At 40.2% G+C, this 14,897-nt stretch overlaps 1 protein-coding gene and 1 pseudogene across 1 annotated transcript; both read left to right on the forward strand.

Annotated features, from left to right (window-relative positions):
• The first annotated feature begins 2,032 nt into the window (after positions 1-2,032).
• LOC119536657 (olfactory receptor 1020-like) lies at positions 2,033-2,992 on the forward strand. The gene has a single exon (XM_037839492.1). It carries the CDS (start codon positions 2,033-2,035, stop codon positions 2,990-2,992), a length of 960 nt encoding a protein of 319 aa, XP_037695420.1.
• Positions 2,993-4,812: 1,820 nt separating this feature from the next.
• Positions 4,813-5,821, forward strand: LOC119535743 (annotated as a pseudogene).
• Positions 5,822-14,897: the final 9,076 nt, after the last annotated feature.

Here is a 14,897-nt window from a genome sequence, read left to right on the forward strand (position 1 = left end):
TCTACAGCTTCATGGAGTACACTTTCTCTAACTAACCAGCAGGTGGCGTCCACAAGCCACCTGTTCTCCACAAGCCAGTTCTCCCCTGCTGTGCCTTTGTGGTGAGTGGGGGAGTGAGTCTTGTGGGGTCCAATTGGTGTACCAAGCTTGCGTGTGTAGTTGGTGTTGCCCGCCCTGTATATGGGGCATGTTTCTGGGCAGACGGGGGAGGGGGTGGCTCTAACAATCAAATCTCCCTGGTGATCCTGGAGTTTTAAAGCTGCTGCAATAGTCTAATCCTTCAGTTCAGTCCTGCCACAGTTTGTCTCTGCCACTGACCCACAAGTCCTTGGTATTGGCGTATGGCTCCTGAGACTTGCAAGTGGGTCCCTCTTCCAGGCCATGCACCCCCTGGTCCTCTGTTGAGGGATGACTGTGCTATGTCACAGGTGAGTGCCGTACCCCAAGGGTGGTTCTGGGATGCTGGGCTGTGTAGGGAGGCTCCCAGTCTGCTGAAATGATGGCTGAGTGGGGCTTTGTTAATTCACACTGCTCCACCTTCCCAGCTCTGGGACAATCAGCTGAAGTTGCAGGGAAGGCTAATGTCCACACCCAGTTTTGTGGAGTGTGCCTGTTATTTGAAGCACTTCCGTCACACTGGGTTGTCTGGGGCAGCTCTGGGCTATGGGGCTGGCGATGGGCAGGAGTGTTTCCTGTCCACCAGGATGATGGCTGTGAGCAGACACCCCCCTTTTCTTGGGAAGTTGTGGTGTTTAGTGAATTTTCTCAGCCACTGGATTATTGCCTTTTGTCTCAGAGCTCTCTTAGTTCTGCTCTTGTCTTAACCTGCCCAAATTGCAAGTCTTTGAAGCTTTCTGTATTGGGCTTCTTAGAATAATTGTTTTAGAAAAAGAAAAAAGGATTAAAAAAAAAAAAGAAAGAAAAAAAAAAAAAAAGGGCCCTCCTCACAGATCTAATGGGTTATTGAAATCCTAAGAGACAAAGCAATTAGGGCCATTAAGGAAAGGTCCACAGGGCAGAGAGATCAGCTTTTCTTCGGGATTTGCATATGAGCCTGAGGGCCTGAGCTCTGCCCTTCCCCTTTCTATGTTCACCAGAACTCCAAAAATCCTTCGCTTTTATTTTGGAGTTTTTCATGTTGTTTTTTTCTATGTCTGTCTCCTCTCTGCTGGGCTGGCTGCTCTCAGATTCTCTGGTGTCTGGTCTCAGTCTATCTATGGTTGGAGTTTGGATCAGTAGAATGAGTTTCCGATAAGGGCTGCCACTGCAGTTCTCCCTTCTCCTCCCGGAGCTGACAGCCCCTCCTCCCGTGGGACTGAGCCTGGCAGGGAGAGGCGCAGGTCCCCTGGCCGCAAAAACTTACAGATTTCGCTGATCTCAGCAGTTCCACATTTTCATGAGTGTTGTATGAAGTATGCCCAAAGTCAGATTGCTCTGTGGTGTCCAGTCCACGCAGTTCCTGGCTTTCTACCTACTTTCCTGGAGGAGTAACTAAAACATACAGCTCACCAATCCGCCATCTTGCCCCGCCTCTCTGGATTCTACACTTTAAAGTGGTGAATTTTATAGTATGTATGTGAATTATATCTCAATTTTTAAAAGGCATAATAAAATAATTTCCAAATAGATTTATAAACATATTATATAGAGAAAGGCACTAGAGCCTGGGGGTGGAACTTCATATTTATTGAGTTCCTACTATGTACCACACATTCATATGTTTTGTAGCGATTTTCTCATTTAAGCTACAGGACAACCCTGAGAAGTAGGCATAGTTTCTTCATTTCACAGATGAGGAAAAAGAGGCTCATACATAGCTTATCCAAGGATGCATAACTCATTAGTGCCACAGTCAGAATTAAGACACGGGTCTGTCTGGCTTCAGAGTCCTTCCCACTAAGGTACAATGCTTCCCATATTCTTCTTATAAAAGAAGCCTTATGCTTGCTTGTTCTCCCTCATTACACCTTGAACAGTGATGGACATGACCAAGTGATATTGTTTGAATGATTATTAATTGTCACCTTTGCAGATGACACCTGGAGAGCTAGCCCTTGCCAGTGGCAACCACACCCCAGTTACCCAGTTCATCTTGCTGGGATTCTCCAGTTATCCAGACCTACAGGAGCTTCTCTTTGGAGCTCTCCTGCTCATCTACACCATGACAGTGGTGGGAAACCTGGGAATGATGGCACTCATCTTCGCAGACTCCCGTCTCCATAGCCCCATGTATTTCTTCCTCAGTGTCCTCTCTTTTCTTGATATTTGTTACTCCTCCGTGGTCACACCCAAGCTCTTGGTCAACTTTCTGTCCTCTGACAAGTCCATCTCTTTTGAAGGCTGTGTGGTACAACTCACCTTCTTTGTGGTACATGTGACATCTGAGAGCTTCCTGCTGGCCTCCATGGCCTACGACCGCTTCACGGCCATCTGCCGACCCCTCCATTATGGTTCTATCATGACCAAGGGGACCTGTCTCCAGCTGGTAGCTGCTTCCTATGCATTTGGTAGTGCCAACTCTGCTATCCAGACTGGGAATGTCTTTGCCCTGCCCTTCTGTGGGCCCAACCAGGTAACACACTACTTCTGTGACATCCCACCCCTTCTCCGTCTAGCTTGTGCTGACACAGCCACAGCAGGGGTGGTCCAATATATCTTCTCAGCTCTGGTTACCCTTCTGCCTGCTGCCATCATCCTCACCTCCTACAGCTTGGTCTTGGTGGCCATTGGGCAGATGCGCTCAGCAGCAGGACAGGAGAAGTCCCTCTCCACATGTGCCTCCCACTTCCTGGCCATTGCCATTTTCTATGGCACCGTGGTTTTCACCTATGTCCAGCCCCATGGATCCACTAATGATACCAATGGCCAAGTGGTGTCCGTCTTCTACACCATCATAATTCCCATGCTCAACCCCTTCATCTATAGTCTCCGCAATAAGGAGGTGAAGGATGCCCTGAAGAGGAAGCTGAAGATCAGCATCTTCCCCTGCTGAGCCCAACAAGGTGGTAAGAGAATTGAGGAAGGCATAGCATCTTCCAAGTCACCTTAGGGACTGACCTAACCAGGAGAGCAGCCCTGGTTTTGGAGAAGGTAGAAGTAATAGAGAAATGGCAAATATAATGCCTTTAAATTTAAAGCATCTTCTTCTACATTGCCACATTAAATCCTCATCACCATATTTCACAGCACCCATTGTTACAATGATCCCCATTTTACAAAATAAATTAATACCCTAAGTTCATACAATTAGTGCAAGAGTGAATATTCAACCTCAGGGCTTACACACCAAGACTAGAGATTTCAATTAATCTGCAGCTATCAGTTGAATTTTTATTGGCAGCTCATCATAACTTCTAAGAAACATCAGAAAAGGCCAGCACATTCATTTCTGTTTTGCCACTGATTTACTGAAGAGGGTAGGGATGGAGCAAAAAGTTGTTGAGCTCTTTCATCTTGTTCCATAAAGAAAGATGACCAAGATAGAGGTGTCATCATCTCTTATTGCTACTGAGTTTTGCTGAGCTGTCTCATTAAAACCTCAGGACCCTTCCCCATACAAACGTTTTCCAGCCACATGTATATACAGGCTTTGTAGTTCCCAAGGGGGTGTGTGTGCATGTGTGTGTGTGCATGTGTTTGATGTTTGGGCAGTCACAACATCACATAAGATACAGCACATTGGGAGAATGATTCGAAAAAAAATTTTGTATTTCACCTGAATGTCTTTAAATATACATGTAACATAGTGGGTATATGTGTGTTAGAGAAACACACAAATGAGGAAGCAGAACCTGAAGACCTAATTCAGGGTCCAACACGAGAACTAGAAGGCATCCTCTTTAATGCAAACTGCTAACCTGAACTGAGTTAGCTTTAGCCTGAGATTTTTGGACCATTTAAAATCAACTTTTTTTTTCATATTTACCTTAAGGAAATTATTCTAAATACAGAAAGTCTTACTACACAAACAAGTTTATCACATCATATTTTAAATCAAAAAGTTGGAAACAACCTAAATGTCCAAAAAAGAGAAAGTATTAGTTTGTCCCCTTGATGGATATAATGTAGCCATTGAAAATTATGTATATGAAGACTATGTAATAACATGGAACATATTCATTACAAATACTAAATTAAAACAGCAGGCCAGAACATCTAGAGTGTGATTACCACAATATAATAAAATCAGTAGCGAGAAAACTAAAGCAAACGCCCAGCAATGGGAATGATGGTTGTATTAGAGAAAAATGCGGGAAAAAAATGTGTTTCTATTTTTCTCACAAGAGAGCAGCGGAGGGGTGGCAGCAGGGCCCCGGGGCCGTCCCCCTCCCACCCTTCCTCCGGGGAGCGCTCCGCCCCTCCCTCGGGCAGTCACCTGGAGCCGGGCGCGGCAGGTGCTCAGGCGGCGACCTTGCTGTGGGGTTGGGCGCCCAGCGCTGCGGGGACGCTGAGCGTGGCCGGAAGCCGCTGGCCTCGGTGGCCTCGGGAGGTGGCGGCAGGGCCGGTTCCCCGCATTGCGGAGGCGACCGCCCGGACCCGGCCTGCGGAGGAACGTCGTGCAAAGAAGAAACGCGCCTGCTGCGGCCCACACTTGTACAGATGAGTCGGAGCTTACTCACGTAGCATTTAGTACAGCAAAATGAAATGCAGGGAAACAGAAGTAAGATAACTGAAGGCGGTAAAACAGAAATAAAATAGGGAGAAGATAAACAGCCAGGAAAGACCCTGTGGAGAAAGCACGGGATGGAACATGAAGTGAAGCAGTGTTTTATCTGTGTATTGCAACAGGCCTTCCGAAATCTAACCGAAAATATGACTGCTCTTTCTTCAAAGAACTGCTCTTTTCAAAAAGTACCAGTTGTATCAAACAAACCAGCCCCTAGAAGTCAGCTGTCTGTTGTTCTTAATTATACTTGGGAAAACATTATTAAATATCCTCATGCTAGCAATAAGAAAAAACACCTGTCAAAATTGTATGGAATATTTTTTGCATTCCATTAGCATTCCTCAGTCTTTTACTTTTGGTAAACATTTCCCTTATATCCTATTTCAGAGGTTTTGTACTTTTAGGCATTAGGTTTACCAAATATTGTATCTGCCCATTTACTCAAACTGTTTCCTTTTACTTATGGCCTTTTGCATTATCCAGTTGTCCTGATAGCTTGTATAAATTGTTACCTGCATTTTGCTAAAACCACAAAGTTTCATTATGTGTCAAAAATTGTTTCATTTCTTTAAAATAATTTATATTTGGATTTCAGACCTTGCTTATGTTTTGGGAGATCCAGCTAGCTACCAAAAGCCTGAATGCACCGAATGTTTATTTTTGTCAATGTCCTTTCTATGTCAGCACTCAGAGTTACTGGCTGTCATTTTCCATGGTGATGATTTTATTCACTGCTTTTATAACCTCTTGGTCAGAAGTTGTTACCTTGGTACAGGCTATCGGAATAACTTCATATATTGAATGAGGCTTTTCTATATTTTCCCTTTTCATCCCATTCTAGTTACATAATTAGTTCTAAAAAAATACTCTTGCTCAAGCTCCTTATCTGTTTTTTTGGCACCTGGTTCCCATTTATGCCACTTCCTTTTACTTGAAGTGCATTTTCCAGGTTATATTGAGATGAACATTCCGTGGTTGTACTTTGTCAATAGTTTTCTCATTGCTACAGTTTATTGGTTTAATTGTCACAAGCTTAGTTTAAGAGACATTGCATTACCCGGGGATCCATTTGTCAGCTAGAAATGCTGCTTCTTTCCATTTATGATTCCTAATCTTGAGAAAACTGATAAGCCCATATTAATAATAATTTGTTAGTATGTTGCATATTAAAACTAATCAGATCTTACCAGTACAATAAGAATCACAGTTTCACAAACAGAAGAGAGTGATATAGAAAAATGCTTAGTTGCATAATGGTATAGTAGTGATTGAGAGTTTGATCCTTAATGATTTAAAGAATTAAATATGACCTGAACTGAAGCTTTTCCCCTCCAGCTTTCTTACCTTTATAGAATATGTCTTTGGGCACCATGATATTTTTTTTAATTCATTTTATTGAGATATATTCACATACCATGCAGTCATACAAAACAAAGCATACATTCAGCTGTTCACAGTACCCTTACATAGTTGTGCATTCATCAACAAAATCAATCCCTGAAACCTTCATTACCACACACACAAAAATAACAAGAATAAAAATTAAAGTGAGAAAGAGCAATTGAAGTAAAAAAGAACACTGGGTGCCTTTGTTTGTTTGTTTGTTTGTGTTCCTTCCCCAATTTTTCTACTCATCCATCCATAAACTAGACAAAGGGGAGAGTGGTCCATATGGCTTTCCCAGTCACATTGTCACCCCTCATAAGCTACCTTTTCATACAATCGTCTTCAAGATTCATTGGTTCTGGGTTGTTGTTTGATAGTTTCAGGTATTTACTGCTAGCTACTCCAATTCACTAGAACCTAAAAAGGGTTGTCTATATTGTGCGTAAGAGTGCCCACCAGAGTGACCTCTCGGCTCCTTTTGGAATCTCTCTGCCACAGAAGCTTATTTCATTTCCTTTCACATCCCCCTTTTGGTCAAGAAAATGTTCTCAATCCCATGATGCCGGGTCTAGACTCCTCCCCAGGAGTCATATTCCACATTGCCAGGGAGATTTACTCCCCTGGGTGTCTGATCCCACGTAGTAAGGAGGGCAGTGATTTCACCTGCCAAGTTGGCTTAGCTAGAGAGAGAGGGCCACATCTGAGCAACAAAGAGGCATTCGGGAGGAGGCTCTTAGACACAATTATAGGGAGGTCTAGCCTCTCCTTTGCAGCAACAGTCGTACCAAGGGCAAGTCCTGTGGTAGAGGGCTCAATCCATCAAAACACCAGTCTCCTATGTCTGTGAGCACATGGTATTTTTTAAATGTTTTCTTTTAAAAACAAAAGAATTCCAAACTGTTATGTAAATCTGAGATTCACTGCGAACTTTAAGACATGAACTTAAACAAACATTGTTATCAAATTAAAAAGAAAAAAAAAAAGTTTTCCAAACCTTTTTTAATGAGTATGTTTAATTTTGATACATCATTTTAAAATGAATAATAAAAAAAAATCCTTTCCAGGAAGCTGAGTGTGAAAATGTCTAACTGTTGTCCTCATTCTTTCAGCAAGTATTTACTAAATTCCTCCTATGTGCCACATTTCTCTTATAAACTAAAATGTATTACACGCCTGCAATTGAGGTCAGGAGTGGAAGAGTATGATGAAAGACTTCATAAAAATTCATTCATTCATCTGGAAAAATAATTATGTGCCAATTAGGTTCAACGCATTGTGGTAGGCCCTACCTAGATTAACAGTCAGAACACATATAAGTCAGGATAAGATAGCTCATGCTGCAGTAACAAATAAACTTCAAAATGCCAGTAGCTTAACTCCAGAAAGGTTTTCACCTGTGCTAAATTTGAGACAGATCAGGTGACTCTCTGGGCAACTCTTGTCCTTCTAGGATCTAGCCTGAGGTTGACACACATCACTTCAGCCCATATGCCATTGACCTGAAACCAGTCCTATAGCCTAATGTAACTACAGAGGAAGCTGATAAATGTATTCTTTTGTGCCCATAGAAAGAACAAAGAAATGAGATTTAGTGAACACATAGTTTTGTCTCAATCACTGGTCGATGGCCCAGCTGGTTTGACCATCAATCTGTAAAGAGCACTAAAGCATCATTGGAATAAATCAGAAAAAAGGTGTTGGTTAATTCCCATTCCTACATAATTGAGGTGAACAGTTTCCTTGGGTGGAAATGTTAAAACATTCTTAAAGCATTTGTCTCCTGTGTTGACCTGCCTCTGTTGAGTATTTTTTGAATCACACATTCGATTACACAAGGCCACTGTAAGCAGCAGCACTAACTCTGAGACCAGCTAGTTGATGGTTGCCTGAAGTTGGAGGCCACAGTTGCCTTGAATACTAAAACTAAATAATGTACAACACAGTGGCATTTACTAGGAGTGCCCTTATCTAAGTTTGAACCCTATTATGTATCACCTGAGAAGTGGTACTCACACAAATGCATACATTCCTGAAGAGAAAATAAACAACAAAACAGGGAAGTATTTTGAAAATATGAAAGTTTAAAAAAAAGTCAAGTGTGCATATGATGTGGCTCTACTATTAAATTTTAATTATTAGACTATTAGTCATTACTATCTACCCAAACTATATAAATGTTGAACAAATATTTATAGACTTTCCATCTGAAGCTTGCCAAATTATTATCCTATGGCATGCAATAAAAATCTGTTCAATAAATGAATGGATGACCATCTACATTCTCATTTCCTGGGACCAGTAGAACTGACATCACCTAAGTGTTTGTTAGAAATGTAGACTCTGGGGTTCCACCCCAGGGCCACTGAATCAGAATCTGCATTTTAACAAGATCCTCAGTGACTCATATGCACGTTAAAGTTTGAAAAGTGTTAATCCACATGCTTCAATTCAGCTGAATGAGGTACACGACTCACCTCCTCCAAGAGCTCACAAGCATGAACAAGTTAGGCAATTCATCTCCTTCCCGCAGAGCTCACAGTTTAGTCTGGGCAGTGTCCCTAGCAGAGGGAGAAGCATAGCAAAGGCCAAGAAGTCAGACAGAGTGCAGCTTTCAGAGAACTGCAGTGTGTCCTCTTTCCTGATCTTCTTCACCACTATGTTTGTCTACATTAAAATGAACATCATGGGAAGAATCAACATTAATGGAGGCATCATGTTACCTAAAGTGGGGATGGGATAATAGGATAGTTGAGCCACGTGACTTTGCATTAATAACACTGGGAAGGGTGGGTACCATGTATTAACTCTGTGTATGACTATGCTATAGTTTCTGGGAGGAGGCAGCCCAACCCAGGACTACATTTCTGAGGTCCCCTTGCATACTAATGTGGCCATGTGACCAGGTCTCACCAAAGGAATGCAAGCAGAAAAGAGGTTTCAGCTCAAGCCGTAGACTTTTAAGTATGTAGGACCTCTTCACTCCATAGTTCCTCTGCTGCCACCTGGAAGCAGAGGATTCCATGACCCTGGGGCATGTGGAGCCACAAGATGGAAGAAGCCTGATTTCCTAAACAAGCACATGGAGAGTAGCTGCATCCTAACTGTCAATGCAGGAGCAAGAAGTACAATCCTGTTTTGTTAAGCTACTGAAATGTGGGGTTTATTTATTATAGCTTTTAGAGTTACCTTAACTAGAACAATGAACTTGTTGTTGTACAGCCCTTTCTTTCCTCCCAGGCTGCCTCAATAATTATTTTCTCCATCTCTTCAATGATCACTGTATCCTTTGGAGATGGGACAATCGTCCTTCACAAACCGAGCTCCAAGAACAATAGTGGTTCAAGTTATATCTAAAATTAAATTAGGGAAATGTATTTTGGCAATAGCATAGGTCCTTTCTGCTGGAGAGCAATGTCTTCTGAGGCATATATCAATATCCTCCTTTTACAGATGAAGTAAAGAATATCCAGGAAATTAAGCAACTCACCAAGTTCTCACACTTAGTAAGAAGACATGCAGGGGGAGTGACATCACCAAGATGGCAGAGCGAGACACTCCAAAATTCTGCCCCCCAACAGAAGCTTTACACAAAAAGCAAAATACGTATGACTCACTTTCTTGAAACTCTGGAAAATAGCTAAAGGGTTGTAGTAACGGGGAAAGAGCCAAATCAAGAAAGCAACAACTTTAAAATGATAGGCAAACCTTGTGGTGCCCTTGCTGGCCCTTCCCCAGCCTCCTCCCTGTCTTGGTGCAGAGCCAGCCCATGCTCCCAGGGAGGGTCCCTGGTCCAAGGATGTATGTATGTCTGTTCCAATCTGTCTGTTGCATCTTGAAGTACTGAACCACAACACTTATTTTAGGCTCTCAATCCCAGAACTTGCCCTGCATGTAGGTGGCTAGAATTCTGGGCAGCTAGAACACTGTAGGAGAACAGTTAAATTTTAGCTCCCTGGAGCAAAGGATTGCTGGCTGTGGAACATACAGTGAAGCACATGGGACCAGGAAGAAATACTGTTTCCTAGGGGAAAGGGACATTGAGATCCATGTAAATGGGAGCATTTCCAGGGCTGTATACACATGCCCAGGGCAAGACATATGCTCAGAAAAGAGTAGGGAGGTCGCTACACTATCACCTCAGGATGTTCTTTAAACCCATTTTTAGACACTCGTACAGGTCAATTTGCAAGGAATGGAAAAGGTGTTTTCTTTTTTTTCCCCCTAAATCCTGGCATTCAAAGAAATCTCTGTCATAACACCATAACACTACCTGGATACAAGCTTCAGTAACTAAATTTCAGAGATAAAACATTAAAATATCAGAATATCCAGTGTGCAAAAAGTATTACAAACCAAGTAAAGAAATAGGAAATGATGGCACCATAAGAAGAGGCAATTAAAGCATTAGAAATCATCTATGAGGAGCATCAGACTTTGGATGTAACAGACAAGCAATTTTTAAAAATTGAACTCTTTACCTCTTTGTTGCTCAGATGTGGCCCTCTCTCTGTCTAACTGAGCCACTTCAGCAGGTGAACTCACTGCCCTCCCCACTACATGGGACCCAACTTCCAGGGGTGTAAATCTCCCTAGCAATGCAGGATATGATTCCCGGGGATGAATCTGGACCCAGCATCATGGGATTGAAAATATCTTCTTGACCAAAAGGGGGATGCAAAATGAAATGAAATAAAGTTTCAGTGGCTGAGAGATTTCAAGTGGAGTCGAGAGGTCACTCTGGTGGACATTTTTATGCACTGTATAGATAACACCTCTTAGGTTTTAATGTATTGGAATAGCTAGAAGTAAATACCTGAAACTACCAAACTCCAACCCAGCAGTCTGGACTCCTGAAGACAATTATACAATAATGTAGATTACCAGGGGTGACAGTGTGATTGTGAAAACCTTGTGTATCGCACTCCCTTTATCTGGTGTATGGATGGATGAGTAGAAAAATGAGGACAAAAACTAAATGAAAAATAGGGTGGGACAGGGGGATGATTTGGGTGTTCTTTTTTCTTTTATTTCATATTCTTATTCTGATTCTTTCTGATGTAAGAAAAATGTTCAGAAATAGGTTGTGGTGATGAATGCATAACTATGATGGTACTGTGAACAGTTGATTGTACATCATGGATGACTGTATGGTATGTGAATATATTTCAATAAAATGGAATTTAATTAAAAAAAATTGACCTCCTATTTGCCCAAAGACCTAAAGGAAAACATGGACAATGAACTAAAGAAAATCAGGGAAAAAATAGGTGAACAGAAAGATTATATCAGTAAAGACATACAAATAATTAAAAGGAACAGAAGAGAGCTGAAGGCCAGGGCAGTAGAAAGAAAAAATTCCCTAGAGGGGTTTAACAGTGGATTGGAGCTGGCAGAAGAATTAGTGAACTTGAAGATAGGACTATTGAAACTATTCAAACTGAGGATCAGAAAGAAAAAAGAATGAAGAAAAGTGAGAGACCTGTGGGAGAACATTAAGCATGCCAATATATGCAATATGGTAGTCAAAGAAAGAGAGAAATGTTAGAAAGAATATTAGAAGAAATAATGGCTGAAAATCCCCCAAATTTAATGGAAGATATAAACATACATATTCAAAAATCCCAACGAACCCCGACAGGAGAAACCTGAAGAGAACCATGTCCAGACACATAGTACTCAAACTGTCAAATGCCAAGGAGAAGGAGGGAGTCCTGATAGCTGCAAGAGAAGAGCAACATGTTATATACAAGGGAATTCCAATAAGATTAAGTGTCAAATTCTCATCAGAAACTATGAAGACAAGAAGGCAGAGGGATGAAATATTTAAAGTGCTGAAAGAAAACAAATGCCAACCAAGAATTTTATATTCAGCAAGACTGTCTTTCAAAAGGAAGAGATTAAGACATTCCCAGATAAACAGAAGCTGAGGTAGTTCATCTCTACTACTCTGGTGGCTTGGAGCTACATACCCCAGAAAATCATGTTCTTAAACTTAACCTATTCCTGTGGGTATGAACCCTTAATAAATAGGATATTTTGATGAAGATACTTCTGTTAAGGTGTAGCCCAATTTAATCTGGATGTGTCTTAATCCTGTTATTGGAGTCTTTTATAAGCAGAATGAAATTCAGACACAAAGAGAGAAAGCCATAGGAGGAGGCCAGAAGTCAACAGAACCAGAGAAGCTAGGAGAGACCACCATGTACATTGCTACGTGGCAGAAAAGCCAAGGAACAAGGACCTTCAGTAGCCAGCTCCAGAATGCCACAATCTTCTGGAAGAAAGCATCACCTTGATTATGTCTTGATTTTGAACTTCTCCTAACCACAAACTGTGAGCCAATAGATTCTCATTGTTTAAACCACCCATTGCATGGTATTTATTTAGTATCCAGGAAACTAAAGCATCTTCCTTACAAACAATGCTAAATGGAATTCTTTGGGCTGAAAAGAAAGGATACCAGACAGTGATTCAAAATGACATAAAGAAATAAAGACTCGCAGTAAACTAATCATATAGGTAATTATAAATGCCAGTGCTATTGTATTCTACTGTCTGGTACATTATTCTACTTTTTACTTCTTACAGTTTCTAAAGTACAAATGTATAAAAGTAATTTAAATTTATGACTTTAGACATAACATGTAGAAAGATATAATTTGTAACAAGTACAACAAAAAATATGGAGAAATGGAGGGATATGGAAACAGTGCATGTGTATGCTGCTGAAGTTAAGTTTGTATCAAAGAAAATGTGATTTTAGAGATTTAGGATGTTAAATTTAAGCCACATGGTAACTGCAAAGAAAATGTATGAAAAATATAAAGAGAAAGAAATGAGAAGGAACTCAAAATGGTACACTACAAAAAATCAAATTAATATGAAAGTAGTCATTAACAGAAGAATTGAGGGACAAAGAAAGGTATAAGACTTACAAAGACTACATAGCAAAAAGGCAAATGAAAGTCCTACATTTTTGGTAGTTACTTTAAATGTAAATGGATTAAAAGCTGCACTTTAATGCAGAAATTCATAAAATGGATTTAAAAAAAAAAAAGCAAGACCCAACTCTATGCTGTTTACAAGGGACTCACTTTAAATTCCAAAGACATAAGTAGGTTGAAAAGTGAAAGGATGGAAATATATATACTGTGCAAATAAAAACAAGAGAGCAGGGGTGTCTGTACTAATATCATGTAAAATAGAATTGAAGTAAAAAAAAAACTGTTAGCAGGACAAAGAAGGTCATTATATGCTGATAAAGGGATTAATTCAACAAGAAGACAAACAATTATAATTATATGTGCACCAAACAGCAAAGCCCCAAAATATATGAAGCAAATATTGACATATTTGAAGAAAGAAATAGACAGTTCTACATTAATAATAGGAGACTTCAATACACCACTTTCATTAATGGGTACAACATTTAGAGAGAGGGTCAGTAATGAAATAGAAGACTTGAAAGATACACTAAACCAACTAGATCTAACAGACATATGTAAAATACTTCACCCAATGGCAAAAAAAAAAAAAAAAAAAAAAAACACACACAATCTTCTCTAGTGCACATGGATCATTTTCCATGATATACCATATGTTAGGTCACAAAACAAAGTCTCAATAAATTCAAAAGTATTGAAATCATACCATGCATATCCTCTGACCACAATGTAATGAAGCTAGAAATAAATAACAGAGGGAGAAATAGAAAATACACAAATAGGTGAAAATTAAGCAACATACTCTTAAACAACTAATAGGTCAAAGAACAAATCACAAGGGAAATTAGGAAATATCTTGAGGTAAATGAAAATGAAAATACAACACACCAAAAATTATGGGATGCAGCAAAGACATTGCTGAGAAGGAAACTTATACCTCTAAATGTTTTCACTGAAAAACAAGAATGATCTCAAATCAGAGACCTTACCTCAAAACTAGGGGATCTAAAAAAAAAGAACAAACTAAACCCAAAGCTAGCAGAAGGAAGGAAATAAAGAAGTTTAGAGTGAACATAAATGAAATAAAGAATAGAAAAACAATAGTCAGAATCAACAAAACCAAACGTTGGTTCTTTGAAAAGATCAATGAAATTGACAAACCTTTAGCTAGACTGACAAAGAGAAAAAAAGAGAGATGACACAAATAACCAAAGTCAGAAATGAAAAGGGGGATGTTACTACCAACCCTATATAAATAAGAAGGAATATAAGAAAATACTATGAATAACTGTATGGCAACAAATTAGGTAACCTAGACAAAATGAACAAATTTCTAGAAACACACAAACTACCTACACTGACTCAAGAAGAAATAGAAGAGCTCAACAAACCAATAACTAGTAAAGAAATTGAATAAGTAATCAAAAACTTCCTCCAAAAATGGAATGCCCAGGACCAGATGGCTTCACAGGGAAATTTCACCCAACACTCCAAGAAGAATAGCACCCATCTTCCTCAAACTCTTCAAAACATTGAAAAGGAAGGAACACTCCCTAACTCACTTTATTAGACCAACATCAGCCTCATACCAAAGCCAGATAAAGATACTTCAAGTCCTTTTTTGCAATGGGTTTGCTGCCAGAACACAGGTGTTGTGAAAACCATTGCTGATTCTTAAGCCAAAATGGGAAAGGAAAAGACTCAGATCAACATTGTCATTATTGGACACATAGATTTGGGCAAATCCACCACTACTGGCAACCAGATCTACAAGTGAACCATCAAAAAATTTGAGAAGGAGGCTGCTGAGATGGGAAAGGGGTCCTTCAAGTATGCCTGGGTCTTGGATAAACTGAAAGCTGAACGCAAGCATGGTATCACCATTGATATCTCCCTGTGGA

Source organism: Choloepus didactylus, chromosome 6, assembly GCF_015220235.1.
Source record: "Choloepus didactylus isolate mChoDid1 chromosome 6, mChoDid1.pri, whole genome shotgun sequence".
Taxonomy (NCBI): Eukaryota; Metazoa; Chordata; class Mammalia; order Pilosa; family Megalonychidae; genus Choloepus; species Choloepus didactylus.

Excerpts from the sequence above, each read along its gene's own strand:
- LOC119536657 (XM_037839492.1), top strand. The coding sequence starts at position 2,033 with ATGACACCTGGAGAGCTAGCCCTTGCCAGTGGCAACCACACCCCAGTT.